Genomic DNA, 14,691 nt, shown 5'->3' with positions numbered 1-14,691 from the left:
TCTAGGGAAAGAATAGTAATTCTAATGCGTATACAGCAGGTTTCACTCAAATTTTTCGATGACTTCTGAATAAAACCTGACCTTAAAGACTTTTCTACTACTATCTACGATGCTACACAACTGCAGTGATATTATGCGTTTACATTTCAAGCATATGGTATAAACGCAATGTTATAGTTACAATTTGATTTTTATGTTATACTGGATTTCATACCAGTTTTATTTTGACGCTAGATGGTATGGTATGATGACTACAAGTCATTATGGGCATTATGGGGGTGGAATGTTATTCTTGGGTTGGAAATGTTTGGGTTTTCCCGATCCGTTTTATATACAAGCATTAAAATGTAACTCAATTTTCTTCATTCAGAAGCTTTCACCATGGGTCATAGGCAGTCCAGAAACTAGGTTAGGTTTCGTAATGGAAAAGCTCTGAATGGCTGCTGCGTTGTGTTTCTTTACACGTTATTTTTGGAATCGTACACCATACATCCTAAACTTTGCTAAGTCATAGTTTATATTTTCAACGTCAAAGATTTATTATCACTGGGAAATCCGAGATTACCAATGGTGTTTTTGTTCTGTTATCTGGACGATTGACGAAATATGTCATGGGTATTGAATCTCGTTCAGGTTAATGCGCGCTTTATTACCAGTAATCAAATGTACTGTGATCAGTGCTGTAAAACTTCATTCAATTCAATTGAAACCGAATGTGGAACACATTGACGATCTATCGAATGCAGTAAACTTCACTCTCTGACACACACAATGTTTGCTGACGGCCCGAACGGGCAGCATTCAGTCATCAATCGTTTCTCTTCAATCGAGGCTCAGTTTAACCACCGTCAGTTGATCTCTTGAAGTAACAAAATATCTCTTTCAATAGTGTGAGAGCGGCCTTCAAATGAGGTTCATGTAAACATTCCAATTGGTGTCTTTCATCTATTAAAGACAAACCAGATTGCTGAAATATCAATCACAGAATACACATAAATTAATTGTTTCCTCCTTCAGTTTTCATTTTTAATACTTTACTCCATTTATAGCTCTATTCGTTCGAATTTGCTTACTACCAAGAGCGAAGGCAATGAAGGAGCTACACTACTCCGCACTTGAAACTGAGCAAGCAAAACTTCAAATGACTATCAACGATTATTCAACTGACGATGAATTCCGGGAGCTTCACTTGAAAATGGCAGCAAAAGTCTAATGAATTAGTAGGGATATGCTGATGGTCAGCGGCCATAAATTTCGTTTTCATCTTATATTATTCGATTGAAAATGAAATTTTACCGCACTGACTGTGATATCATTTTTGCCAAACTGACCGTGATGACAGTGATTTTACTTAACAGGTAGTATTTTTGAAAACGTGACATTTAGTGTGTTTCGCATACGACTTAGCTCTAATAGAAAGAAGAAAAAAAACTAAGAGAAATTCTACGAAACCATAAAATTGTTCTTTTAAGTCTAAACGTGTGACAATCGATTGAGCATTCCATGAGATGTCAAAGTGAGTTCCACTTCAAAATTTTTGGTCACTATTTATGGTACCTGCAGAACGGGAATTCAGGCACCAACATAACCCAAAACGGTTTGTTGGGGGTGAATTATTATAATGAATAAATTTGAAAAGTTTAGAGCCTAACTTTGAAATTTTCTAGGTATTATCAGCTTCCATAACGATAAGTTTTCATATGTTTTAATAACTCATCACTTAATTGGTTGTTGAAATCGGATAAAATTCACCGATTTTGTAAGACTTTTAAATTAAATTTTTGTTTGTGAAATTCGATTTGGCCTTCTTAAGCTACGATCAGACTAGCCAGTTTATCTGACACAGTTTATCTGCCACAGACAAGTAATTTTTCTGCAGTTTATATTTGGTCTGGCAATGTGATTACACTATTCACAGTTAAATGACTGCAACAGTTAAGTTTGACTGCCGACAGTCAATACTTTGACAGTTGTTATGTTTGACTGTGACAGACTTTTTGAGCATGTCTGTATTGTGATTACATTGATCAGACAAATCAAACTGGTTACAGACTTAAATATAGGGAGTGGGCTGTTTATTGCAGTTTTTCTGCACAAAGTGATCACATTGGAAGAAAGTTTGTGGGGCAGAGAACTTTTCACGGAATATTGCATTATGATAAAATATCGATCTGATCTCACAAACGGAAGTTCGTTGCGTTGTTACTTGGTGTGTTGTGTTTCGAAGCAATTAAAGAAGGAATATAAATGTCCTCCGGTTTTTTTTACCTTTTTTATAAATATCAAAAATAGGTATAGAAATCGCTCAAACTTTAGAAAACTTTTCCGAGGCCCGGAGACGCATGATGGATTGGTTATTATTCTAGACAATTTCAAATACTGAACTTTTCCACAGTTTTTAAAAATATGAAACCGAAGCTCTTCGATGTATCTAAAAATCATTTATTAACCAAATATGAAGTGAGCGTGTTTTTGTTAAAATGAAACTTTTATTTTGAATGAGAAAAAAAATAGTCGAAATAGTGACCATCTTTCTGGCAATTTGTGAATACCTCGAGAATCAGACAACCCATTTTCGACTTCTTCGTAGGAATTGAAATGGTGCAAAGTCAATGCGTGGCTATTCGATAAAAACAAATGGTAGTCATTTCATTTAAATTCATATTTGTTTTCCTTACTTTTTTATCCCTGAATGATTCACATTTCAAGTGATTCTATAATAAAATTTTTCAGTACTTTGGTTGTTCTGTTTCTTATTTCCTATCTGTGTCTTGGTGTTCACTGATTTAGTGTCATTTGATACAAGTAGTATTCGGAAATAAATGAATACGACGGTGAGGGAGAAGCTCCCAGTCCAGTGCTTTGATTGTATCCTTCCTGAACTTTGAAACTGATTTTGATTTGACTCTGCAGTATTTATCTTCAAATGCAAACATAATTCTAATGATTTCCCCAATTCATCTCTTTCTAATACAAAATTCGACAATGTTTAAATGATGAAAATATACGATGTTGTTTGTTCTATGACTATGATGTATATTTGATATGTTTAGTAGATGTCACAACAACAAAAAAAGAGATTCTTTCACATCATATGTTCATTATCTACACGTTTGTGTCTTAACGCTCACATCATACGGGTATATCTTCTATTACTAAAAATCCAGAGTGGCACCGATATCGAAAGCCTGAAAAAATATGTTTCGCAACTGTTGAGTTTTTTTCACGCAACAAATACATTTTCAATAAATTGTAAATGGAGTGGTAGATTCAAAAATCAAATGCAATGAAAATCCATAGAATCATCCTACCTCCGTAAATATGACAATTAAAGAGTTGAAATTTTGGGAAGCTTGTCTCCAGTTATGGTATAACGGTATGAATTCGCTTTGGGCAGAGTTCAGATTTTGACAGATCCACAATTTTATTACTAAACGCTTTGTAATCAATTCAATCATCGAACTAATGAACGAACGATAAGCTATTGGAAATTCGGTAACTATTTACAAAATCTAGAAAAAAATTCAAATAAGTACATTTTCTGTTACCGTTCAGCATTTTTTAATTTGGAGTAGTTAATATTTTTTTCATTAGTTCATTATTTAATTTTTCATAATTATTTCATCCAAGTACAAAGCAAAACGTTCCAGTACTATGCTTCTGGAGATCCATTGCACTTTATCGTGAAGGAGGAGCTCGAAAAATTCAGCAGTAATTTCGATTAATGATTCTACGAAATATGCAATAAGCTTCATTATTTCGACCGGAAATGACAACGTGGTTCGGTGAGAAGTTAGTACACGTGGTTAAGAGATAGAATTGGGGTCCAGTACTCGTTAATCGATTTCGATCGATTTCAAGTACATTTTTGTAAAATAAACAATATTTGTGTATAAAACTAAAGAGCCACAGCATCATATACAAGGAGCCTTGGGCTATTCCCGGCTTCCTGTTCCTGAAATAGTGATCGTATACACAAAATGGAACTCACTCACATTTCGTAGAGGTCGCTTGACCGATATTCACAAATTTAGGTTCAAATAAATAGCCAAAACTCCTGAGCTTCTAAACTTTGCGCGGATGCAAGTGTTTAAAATTTCATTTTTGCCATTTCTAAAATAATAAGTATTTAAAATTTAAACCCTCGTTTAAAGTACGATGACCGAATCATATAGAATCTTATAAAATTGACTAAAATCAATACAGTTTGTAAGTCATGTTATCAGATGGTCATTCAAACCGACCTCATTTACACCGGTTGCAGAAGTACCTGCAATAGCAAAACTGTTTCATTTTGTTGGTTGTTGGTTGTGCTAATTGATTTTTTTTGTTTTCTTTCAAGAAGCAATAAAATATAATTTCGAAGAATACCACACATATGAGAATGTGAGAATATGAGTAATACGAGAAAGCCATCAATACACCACTAGGTGGATTAAAACAGGTTTTTTATTACTATCTGGTTTCTACACATTAGAAAACAATTGATCACGAAACCAACCCTCTTGGGGAAAACCACGTGTACTCACTACTCACACAGGTGCTGGAACGTTTTGCTTTGTGTTTGGATGAAATAAACAAGTTTATGGTTGTCATAGAATCTGTGGCAGGCAACTTCTGCACAACAGTTTCAGAAACAGTCGAATTTGTCTGTACAGTCATCAACTGTTTGTCTGTCGACTATGATCACACTGTGATTACATTGTCACAGTTAATCTGCACACTTTGACTGCATACAGATGGATAGTCAAGCCGATTTTGACTGCTTGCAGACAACTGCGAACCGATTACACTATGATACAGTCAAACTTCACAAGTTTGTGCAGATACACTGGTTAATGTAATCGTACCTTTAGAGACAACGATCGAGCTCCCTTTAGAGACAACGATCGAATCCGATAATCGGTGTAGTCGAGGTCAGTTGAATTCATCATAGGAATTATGAACCATTTTCTTGATTCGAATTTTTTTTTTGAGAAATCATGATGCGTTCCGAATGAAATTGTAGGGTTCCTTCCAGGATCGAAAACCGAATGTCGATAAAACTGAAATAAGTGTATTTGGTCATCGACTATCAAAATCTACAAACCTCAAGTTATGAACCTGGACAAGTTAAACAATTTCATATCATAATAATTTTCAAGACAGAGAACGTACAAACTGATTAGTTTTAAGAACAGCGATTTAGGACACGATTTTTCATATTTTGATCGAAAAATGTTGAATCAGTAAACCAAAAAACTCAGTAATAGTTAAAAAAGCGTCGATAATGTTCGGAAAGTGTCTGAAAATAGAATGGCAGCAATACTTAGGAAGAAAACATGTGATACAGTCCGCACAACATATTTTGTTACTTTCATTGATTTTCACTTTTGCATATTCAGGAACCAATGCATACGCAATCAAATTCCTTAATTTTGTTCATATTGTACATGATTTTATTAATACATGAACGAACATTGACCAGAGTTGCCAGATTATTTTTTCAAAAAACGGTCAATACTCAAAAATTTAGCTGGATTTGTCTGGGTCTACTATATACAAGGACATTTTGACCAGGCTTCTTTTTGATTGAGCAAAAATAAAAGATAAAAAAAGGTCTCACCACCTATCGTATAGAGGCTAAAACCGTAAAAATCTAGTGAAATCTGGTTGTGCGAGAAAAATCTGATAAATCTGGAAACCTGGCAACGCTGGTTACAACGCATGTAGTGATAAAGCGCTTGTTGTTTTGATGTAAACGATAATTGAACAGAAACTGGCGGTGACCCGAGTTCAGTAAGGGATCCTATTCAAAACATACATATAGAATCGCAGATCAGCTTATCTTGAGTTTATCTTCAATACTATATGATATTGTATGTAATAATTCTATATATGTGAGTCTGTGCAACACATTTGTACTAAGTTCTGAATCTTTGGTGGTATAACAAATTGTTGAAATTGATACTGCATGTCGATTTGCATTGCATTGCATTATTTTTATTACACTCAGACTGGATTCCTGGGAAGCTAGATTAAAGCAAAATATTATGCTTTATAAGAATAAAATAAAATTCTAACTATTCAATAACTTCACACGATTATTGTTTGGTTAAATAATAGGATCTGAGGGATTATGCTGAGAGATAATTCATTGTGTTTAGCAATATTTCATGAAAAAAAAAAACGCTATACTGAATCCACAAAAGCGACTATCCAGCGAGCGAATGGTTGTGACTTTTAGTTTCTTCATCTACTCACTACTCAAACACCTTCACTGCCATACGAGGAAACCTCGCTCAGTAAAGTAGAAATGTATTCGGGCATATAGGGCTATTGTACCAATAGTCATCTCATTAGTAGTTTAAGTTCATTGTTTCCGTATCGATTGGTAGTTAAATTATATAAATCCATTAACAAATTACTGATTTATAAGCGTTCAAAATTATGACGGAAAAAGGTTACGCGGTTAGTTTTGTATGTTTTAAATTGACACCCAGTCCCGTATAGTGAAGAGTAAGGCATTTATAATGCCAAAAATGAAAATAATCGCTTTTTTTCTGGGCAATTTTACGAACTCGATCTTGTTGTCAGAAATCTGGGAATAAACTTTTATCAACTTCTATTTTTAGCGATTATGAGATAGGCAGTGTTACACCACGAAGAGGATTGCAAGAGGTTTTTAATTTTATTTTTTTTTCATGCCGAGGACATTTCCTAACCGTACTTAAGGCTAGGATCTTTACTCGAATTATAACATTGTTGTATTTGGTTGACGTTGTCGTTTGCTGATCACCACAACTCTGGAGCATCAAGTCTAAAACTTCTCGTTGGATGCCGTTTTTGTAAAAGTCACGGTTCTCGAGTTTGAACGATTTGAAGAAAGTGCATGCCAAAATGCATTTACTTTTATCAAAAATTAGTCTTCAGTCGAATCGGTATCTCTAGCCGTGCAAAGTTATCGGTTCGCCATACTGAAAACTTGTTTGAAGTTTCAACAAAATCTGAGCAAATTGATTATTCTTATTCTATTGTTAATTTCTGGAATAGCTCTGTTGCTATTTTCCTTTGCGATCTTTTAAAACTTTATTCCATTTCCATAATCGGAAAAATCTAATTTCGCATCTAATCGTTCGAATCAAGTTCTCCCAACCCGTTCGAGAAGGCTTCGAATCGAAAACAGGCCTCCTTCGTCGAAGTTGACCAACTGTCAACCCTTTTTCTACAATAGAAATCAATCATTTTGCCACATTGTATGACAGCTGCTGCACCTTCGACATGCCTAATTATTCCTCAATTCAAACAATTTAATTTTTCAATTAGACTGGCATGGCATGTCGCCGATCGTGCAACATGATGTTCTGCCAGGCATCGAACCGCGAGTCCAGGCGAGACAGAAAGTTTTCACGTGTGATCATCGGAGATTGGATCTGGGCAAACGTGTCCACAGCCAGTCCAAGCCAGGCCAGGCCAGAAACAACAGCAAGCAGTCAACTAGTGCCCAGTTTGTTCACTGACCATATTTGGTGACAGCCAAAGCCAGCGGAGCACCGCGCATTCGACATCTGGTCGTGGAATAACTCTCCCATACTGGGAAAACGGTGCTCCGTGCTCGAAATGCTGCTCACATCGCACATCGATAGCCGGCTGGATCGGAGTGAACAATTTTAATTGAATTTCGTTACAAAAATAAAGCAATCACAACAGCACCTTGTGTGCGCTGTTTTCGGAGCGATAAAATAATAAACGTGTCCAAGTGATGGGGTCTCGGTACTGTTGCTATATTAACTTATCGTGTCGTAACAGATGTCATCGATTCGAGTACAGGGACATTTTCGAGTTGTCGACTGTTTGTATTAAATCTATAATCGCCTGTATCGATTTAAGTTGGATAGATAACCGAATCATTAATAGGACACATTGATTACATCCGCAGTCTGAACATGATTCCTAATATCTACCTTTCTCTCTTTCTCTCTCTCTTTCATTCTCCTATTGCAGGCTCTCTGTGGTGTGATCTTCGAAGTGCCCACGATGACCGGCGAGAAGCTGCGCATCAGTACAAAGCAGGAGATCATCAAACCGAACACGGTCAAGCGGATCCAGGGCTACGGACTGCCATTCCCGAAGGAACCGACGCGGAAGGGCGATCTGCTTGTGGCGTTCGACATCAAGTTCCCGGAGAAGTTAACGTCCTCGGAGAAGGAACTGCTGAACGACATGCTACCGAATTCCTAGTTCCATCGGTGGCCCTGAGTTCGCTTTCGAACGCCTTCGTCCGAAGGGTTGCCCGCCCTCCAATGAAATTTTATGTACTTTATTTTCCCGTTGAAATCTCTCCACCTCCGGACCTGCCACAGCAGATTGGCATTTCTGTTATGTAAAAAAATGCTCTATGTTTGTTTATCAACGCAAAATCAAGCTACGTACAGATACAGACACGCACACGAACACACACACACCCTGCAAGTGTTTATTAGTTTACCTGTAAATATTAACAGTCCAATGCTGCTCGCAAACGAATTCAGTCGGTATTTAGTTTATCGTTTGTTAATTTAAATTATCATCTGCATTTTAGGTTGTGCTTTTACTCTGCTTTTGTTTTGTCCTTCGCCGTGTCCGTGGAAATGTCAATTCCTGCGGTTGGCAGTAATAACTGTATTGATAATTTGATCCCTAGTTAAAACCTTCTCCCGGCATACTCAAAAGCTGCCTAGGAAATAAAATATCAATTTGTAACAAAACTGATGACGATAATGGTGATGATCCTGATGATTGTAATGAATATTATTATTTAATGCAAACTCGCGTTGTCTGATTCTTTAAAAAATATATATACTCTACTATACAGTATGGTTGTGTACTTGTAAATCGTGGAATGGGGCGAGGAAATGTTGTGTATTGTGTTGACGTTTTCTAATTGAATATCACATGTTCCATTACAGAACCATTGCATGGCTGGTGCTACGATTTTAGTGTCAGTGGTCCTTATTACCGGTGTCACTACACGGTGAAAACCAAGCGAAGTGACTGTGACCCTTATTATGGGTATCACTTCACGGTGGAAATCAAGTGAAGTGAATGTAGGTCCTTATTACGAAAGTCGCTACTGTGACAAAAGTAATTACTTGAATGAACTGGATGTCATTATGAACATCACACCACCAACATTTTGTTGAAAAAATTAGTTTTTTCCACTACAGTGATCATTTCACTAAGCGTGATACTGGTAATACGTAAAATCAAGTGAAGTGACATGTAAGTGAAGTGAATGTGAAAGTAGAGTGAGAACGGTAATAAGGGCCAGTAATTTTAGTGTCAACAATCCACAGTGGTCCGTATCCACAATTTAGGGGGACAAAAACATTTGTGGCTTAGCCTTATACTTTAGAGCTATGATGTCTTCGGAACAAATGATCAGTGAAAGATAAGCCATATTTTGAAGCATATGGTATTAGGGTAGTTCTAATTATTAGGGTGATCCAAAAATTATTTTCCGTATGTGTTGAGATAGAGGACTGCATCCTTCGGCAAAATTGTAGGAAAACTTATATCAAGCAACTTTGCCGAAAACACTGTTGTAGTATCTCTAACGGTTTTACTGTTACAGCTATTTTAATAGATCAACTTAGGGTGTTCCTAAAAAAATCAGATTTTTTGCTCTAGCTTTCTTAATATTCACTTCTCGATTTTGGTGTCTTTGAATATCTTTTAGAGTTTGTTGAAACCAATTTTTTCATGACTAGCGCATTCAGGTAGCGTTTTCTGAACCGAAGTTATGAGCAAAACTGGTTCAAAAACAGATCATTTTTAAACTGCTATATCTAACATTGGAGCAAACGAAAAAAAATTCGGTTTCTTTCATTTGATAGAAAATACTTTCGAGCATGTTTGTAGAAAAAATGGCGGAGGAGATATTTTTTTAAATTTTTTAAATTGTGTTCAAACATTTGGTTTTTTCATTTAAAAGGAATCCCCAAGAGATATGTCGAAACACTTCTTACCTGTGTTAACGCTCGTATCGAAATGGTGGTAACAGTTGAGTGCTTGGAATAATCAAGCGCAGCTGTACCCACCGTAGTAGTCATGGCTTGCTATGCACCGATTATTATGAAATCGTTTATACCCACACATTATCCCTCTTCCAAAAAAAAAATATGAATGCGATGTAGTAGGTATTCATATAGATAATAATGTTCTTAAATTCAAATGATCGTGTATTTCTTAACCGAAAGGTCACGAGCATTGCCAAAGTTGCCATGACAACACTTTGGGTTTCGAATAATTCACCGAAATATTGAGGTCATCACTCGTTAGTCTGGTTTATGAAATACGCTAATTGCCTAAAAATTGATTTTGGGTAGGTTTCTACCCAAAATTATGTAGCGGATAGTAAGTGTGTGTTTCTCACTCAAATATTGCTCAGACCTATTTGGCGAATGTCATACTTATAGAACATGGCAGCGATGTCAGATCTACGGAAATATCCGTGCATTTGAATTTGGAGATTTCCAACGAATTTGCGGAACCGTGGAGAATATTTACAGAAATTTGAGTTCACAGAATTTTAAATTTTTGATCAGAAAACTACGGAATCTTGTCTAGTGAGCAAAGAAAAATGGTCTTATCTTGCTCATTTCGTGCTAAAGATTCCGGGATAAATGTCACTTTGTGGAAATGACACTACAATTATCTGGCATCGCTTTTAGCTTGGTCTCTGCAATGTTTTGGAAAATTGGGAAAAAACAACAGTGCTAAGTTTAACCAAATTTCAATGCTTATAAAGGGAAACTGGATATTAACAGGTAACTACTGTTTTTGTAGAAGGTATTATCGCATAATTATGCTATTCAGTTTCAGAAATCGGATTGTAAAATTGTTGCTCCAAATTTATAATTTTTCACGAGGACTCTTCTAGAAACTATATTATGGAAATGAGACTGGACCTCTATAGAAGAATTAGACATTTTAAAGAAATTAAATATATATTCTTTGGTAAGTAGTAAATTCGATACATCAATGGTTGACCCATTTAACTATAGATTTCGTAACATACATGCTGTTTTATAGCTTAGCTGAATCAGCTGTTTATTTTAGGTATGTTTTATAAAGCGAATATAGTCATTATATAAAGCTGGAGCCTTTTTATTCCGAATCGGACGTTGTGTTATGCTGGTTGATTGCAAGGTACTTTCACAGTCTTCCGTGTTTACCACCCATCTGACACCGGTATGTGAGCACCAGCCATTTGAAAGTATACCGATTACGTTGAGCCCCTCGCGTTTCGAGCCCCAAACACTGCGATGTTTTGAAACTCATCGCGACTCTCAAATTATGAAAATTATCTCCACTTGATGTCCCAAAACACTGTCTGCTGTATTTCAGGTAAACTGACAAGTTATAGTGAGAGAGTCGACCCAAAATTCACTAATTTTCGTGCACTAAACAAGGTGAACGCGTAAAACAAATGTATCACTGTTTGTTTGTTTACGTTGAAATCAGCTGATTTTGAAGTTCCGATTTCGATCTCATCAAGATAGCGTCGTGACAGGGGGCCGGTGTTTACAGTTTCTTGGTGTGTTTGGGAGTCACGCCACTGTCCAATCCGTTTAGTCTGTGACACATGACGTTTTGTTGTTTTACCATGACTGTCATTAAGGACGAGATTCCCATTCCGTTGCTGGATGACGGTGTATCTTGTTGGTGAGAAGCGCGTGTCACCTTTTGAACGGTGCTGTCGTTCAATCACTACTTCATCCCCTGGTAAAATTTGACATTTTCGTGCGCCGCGTCTCTTATCTTCTCTTAATTTTCCTGCTATCTTTTTTTCGCGGTCTTTGTTTTCAAATTCATTTTCATCATAAACTGATTTACTACACGCAGAGAAATTGAGCATGTTTAAAATAACAAAACCGCTAGTAAATTTTTGAATTTGATTTCTGTTCATTTCAAGCTAGATCATGATTGTTTCAAACCAATTTCTCCCTTCAACATCAACAATAATCTCTGTTTGATTTAAATCAAAATTTTGGTATAACCAAACGAAAAATATATTTGTTCCGGCTGAGTTTATTGTTAAAATGAACTAATAATTTATAACATGTAAACTAAAGTTGAGTAAATGTTATCAACCATGTCCTTGTTGATTCAATCCAGCTATATCTTCAAATCAAGAAAAAAATTGATTCGATTTATCTATGATCTTATTTGTGTTAAGATACAACTAACTTTACCGTTTAAATGAACCGTAATAGTTTTATTTCTTGTGAACCATAGCATTTTTTCACGCGCGATTTATCTACTACTTTCATTTCATAGAGGGTTTTCAACAATTCAAGTGTATGTATTGATAATTAAGAATATTTTTAAAAATTGCCTAAAATTACATAACAAATTTGATGCAGGATCTCCATCGTGACCGAACTGATGGAGCACTTAACCGTTGGATGTTAAAAAAAAGAAAAACCTTGATTATGGTATGTGAATAATTCGATCGTTCAGCGACAAAACTCCTAGATCTTGACAAATTCATAATTGTAAATAATTGTCATTTCAAGAGTTTTAAATCGAATACAAAACGAAATAAAAGTAGTATTAAAAATTACCTTGTAAATTAGTTTGAAAGAAATCATTTTATTCTTAAAAACAAACAAAAATGTATGATTTCAACAAACAAAAGCGTTAGTTGAAATAACTAAATTTAAGGTAATTTATTTCTTCTAAAAAGTTTGTGAATTTAAAGCGCAACAATTATTAACTTTATCTAAAGTTCGTTCAGCCATAACAAATTTTTCATATTGAATTTACTGTGAAATTGTTTGTTTAGAAATTGACAGGAACGCACAAGAGAAATATTTGTTGTTTTTATCAAAATGTCGCTTGAAACAAACTAACTTACTGAGTAAAATTGATTATCATATTTTGTAGTTTCAAGCAGCAATGTTTTCTATATAAAACCAGATTTTCTTTTGTCACTATGTTAACAAAATAAATCGTTGCGAGAAACCAAAATTTGATTATATTTACAATTTTTTTCTCTTTTTCTCATACATAGAAGTAATGGCAGTCCATGTTTGATCTTGCGTCCATACATGACTTCCTCTGGTGGTACGCAGGTAATACTGTGTTCGGCAGCGTTGTGAGCATTAACCGCCCTTCTCAGTTCTTCAACATAATTTGTGTTGTTCAAAGTTGCAACAGCCATAGCTTTGTTTATTATTTTCATGCAGCTTTCTGCTAGACCATTTTGTTGTGGGAAGAGAGGGGTAGAATAGGAAATATTAATGTCTCGAAGTTTACAATAATTTGCAAAATCCATGCTGTTAAAAGGAGGTCCATTGTCTGTTCTTATAGCTTTTGGATAGCCTTCTTTTTCAAATACACTATCAAGTACTTTTTTAATACATTCAAATTTAGTAGTTTTAACGGGTCGTGCGATGATGAACCTTGACCTGTAGTCAACTATAACGAGAATGAGGATTCCTCCAAACTGGATGTAAGGACCATTAAAGTCCATAGCAATTGATTCCCAAGCTATTTTTGGAGCGAAAATTCGATTCATCGGTGTGGGTCTTTCTGGTTTTCCATTCAAACTGCATGCTTTACAAGAATCTACCCATTTCTTAATACTGCCAGACATACCAGACCACCAAACACGTTGTCGCATGATACTTTTCATCTTTGCGACCGATGGGTGACCATAGTGTGCTATTTCCAAAGCTTGCATTTGGAGCGTTTCTGGTATTATGGCACATCCGGTTTTGACAAGAATTCCATTTTGAACGGTCAAATCATGTTCTATCAAGCGATACTTTTGCAAATTTTTATCCCAAATTCCTGATTCAAGTGCATTCATTACGTCTAATAAAGCTTTATCTTTGCTGGTGGCACATCTTATATCTTCCTCTGTGAGGAATTCTACAGGATTTGCTTCAAGTGTCGCTATTTCCCATGGACTAGCTTCTTCATTAAATGGTGCGTCTTCGCCTTGATAAAGCCTCGACGATGGGTCCGCTATATTATCCATACCCCGGACAAATTCGATTTTGTAATTATATGGGCTTAATCTCAATGACCATCCATCGGCGCGGTTCAATGCTCTTTTCGATTCTTCACGTGATCGATTTAGGATGAATGTAACCCCCTGAGCATCAGTGCGAAGTGTGAAATGCCTACCCAGTAGGAAGTAAGAAAAATGTTCCACTGCCCAAACTGCCCCTAAGGCTTCTCGTTGGTTCTGTGGATATCTTTTTTCGGTTGAAGTGAGAGCTTTAGAGGCGAAACTGATGATTCTTCGTGCTTGGTTTTTGTTTTCTTGTATTAACACAGCACCTAAAGCAACTGGTGAAGCGTCTGTGTACAGGATTGTTTTATCGTTTTCCGAGAAGAAACCCAATGAAAGTGTACAGTTTATGATTTGTTGTTTTAGTGACTTGAACGCTGTGCTTTGTTCTGGTCCCCTTGACAATGTCTTGCAAGTAGTCACAGTCCACAATGGACTTGCCAAATTTGCGAAATTTTCAACGTATGGGCACAGGAAAGATGCTAATCCCAGAAAGCTGCGAAGTTCTGATAGAGTAGTAGGTTCTCTGAAACTGCGCACACTTTTTATTTTTTCGTTGTCTATGTGAAAGCCATCAGCATCAAGTTCGTGACCGAGAAATTTTATTCTAGTTTGGTCGAATTCGCATTTAGCGGTGTTTAATGTCA

General features: G+C 36.0%; 1 protein-coding gene across 5 annotated transcripts in view; it reads left to right on the top strand.

Moving 5' to 3' along the window:
• LOC131430223 (dnaJ protein homolog 1-like) overlaps nucleotides 1-8,874 on the top strand; it is a 167,244-nt gene extending 158,370 nt beyond the window's left edge. For all 5 annotated transcript variants that reach the window (XM_058594981.1, XM_058594980.1, XM_058594979.1 and 2 more), the window contains one exon: nucleotides 7,984-8,874. In XM_058594981.1, the coding sequence (XP_058450964.1) occupies nucleotides 7,984-8,220 (237 nt within the window). In that variant the 3' untranslated portion in view covers nucleotides 8,221-8,874. The remainder of the gene's footprint in view (nucleotides 1-7,983) is intronic.
• Nucleotides 8,875-14,691: the final 5,817 nt, after the last annotated feature.

This window comes from Malaya genurostris, chromosome 2 (assembly GCF_030247185.1).
Source record: "Malaya genurostris strain Urasoe2022 chromosome 2, Malgen_1.1, whole genome shotgun sequence".
Classification (NCBI taxonomy): domain Eukaryota; kingdom Metazoa; phylum Arthropoda; class Insecta; order Diptera; family Culicidae; genus Malaya; species Malaya genurostris.
The sequence above is the reverse complement of the archived record's forward strand: the minus strand, read 5'-3'. Positions and strand labels throughout refer to the sequence as shown.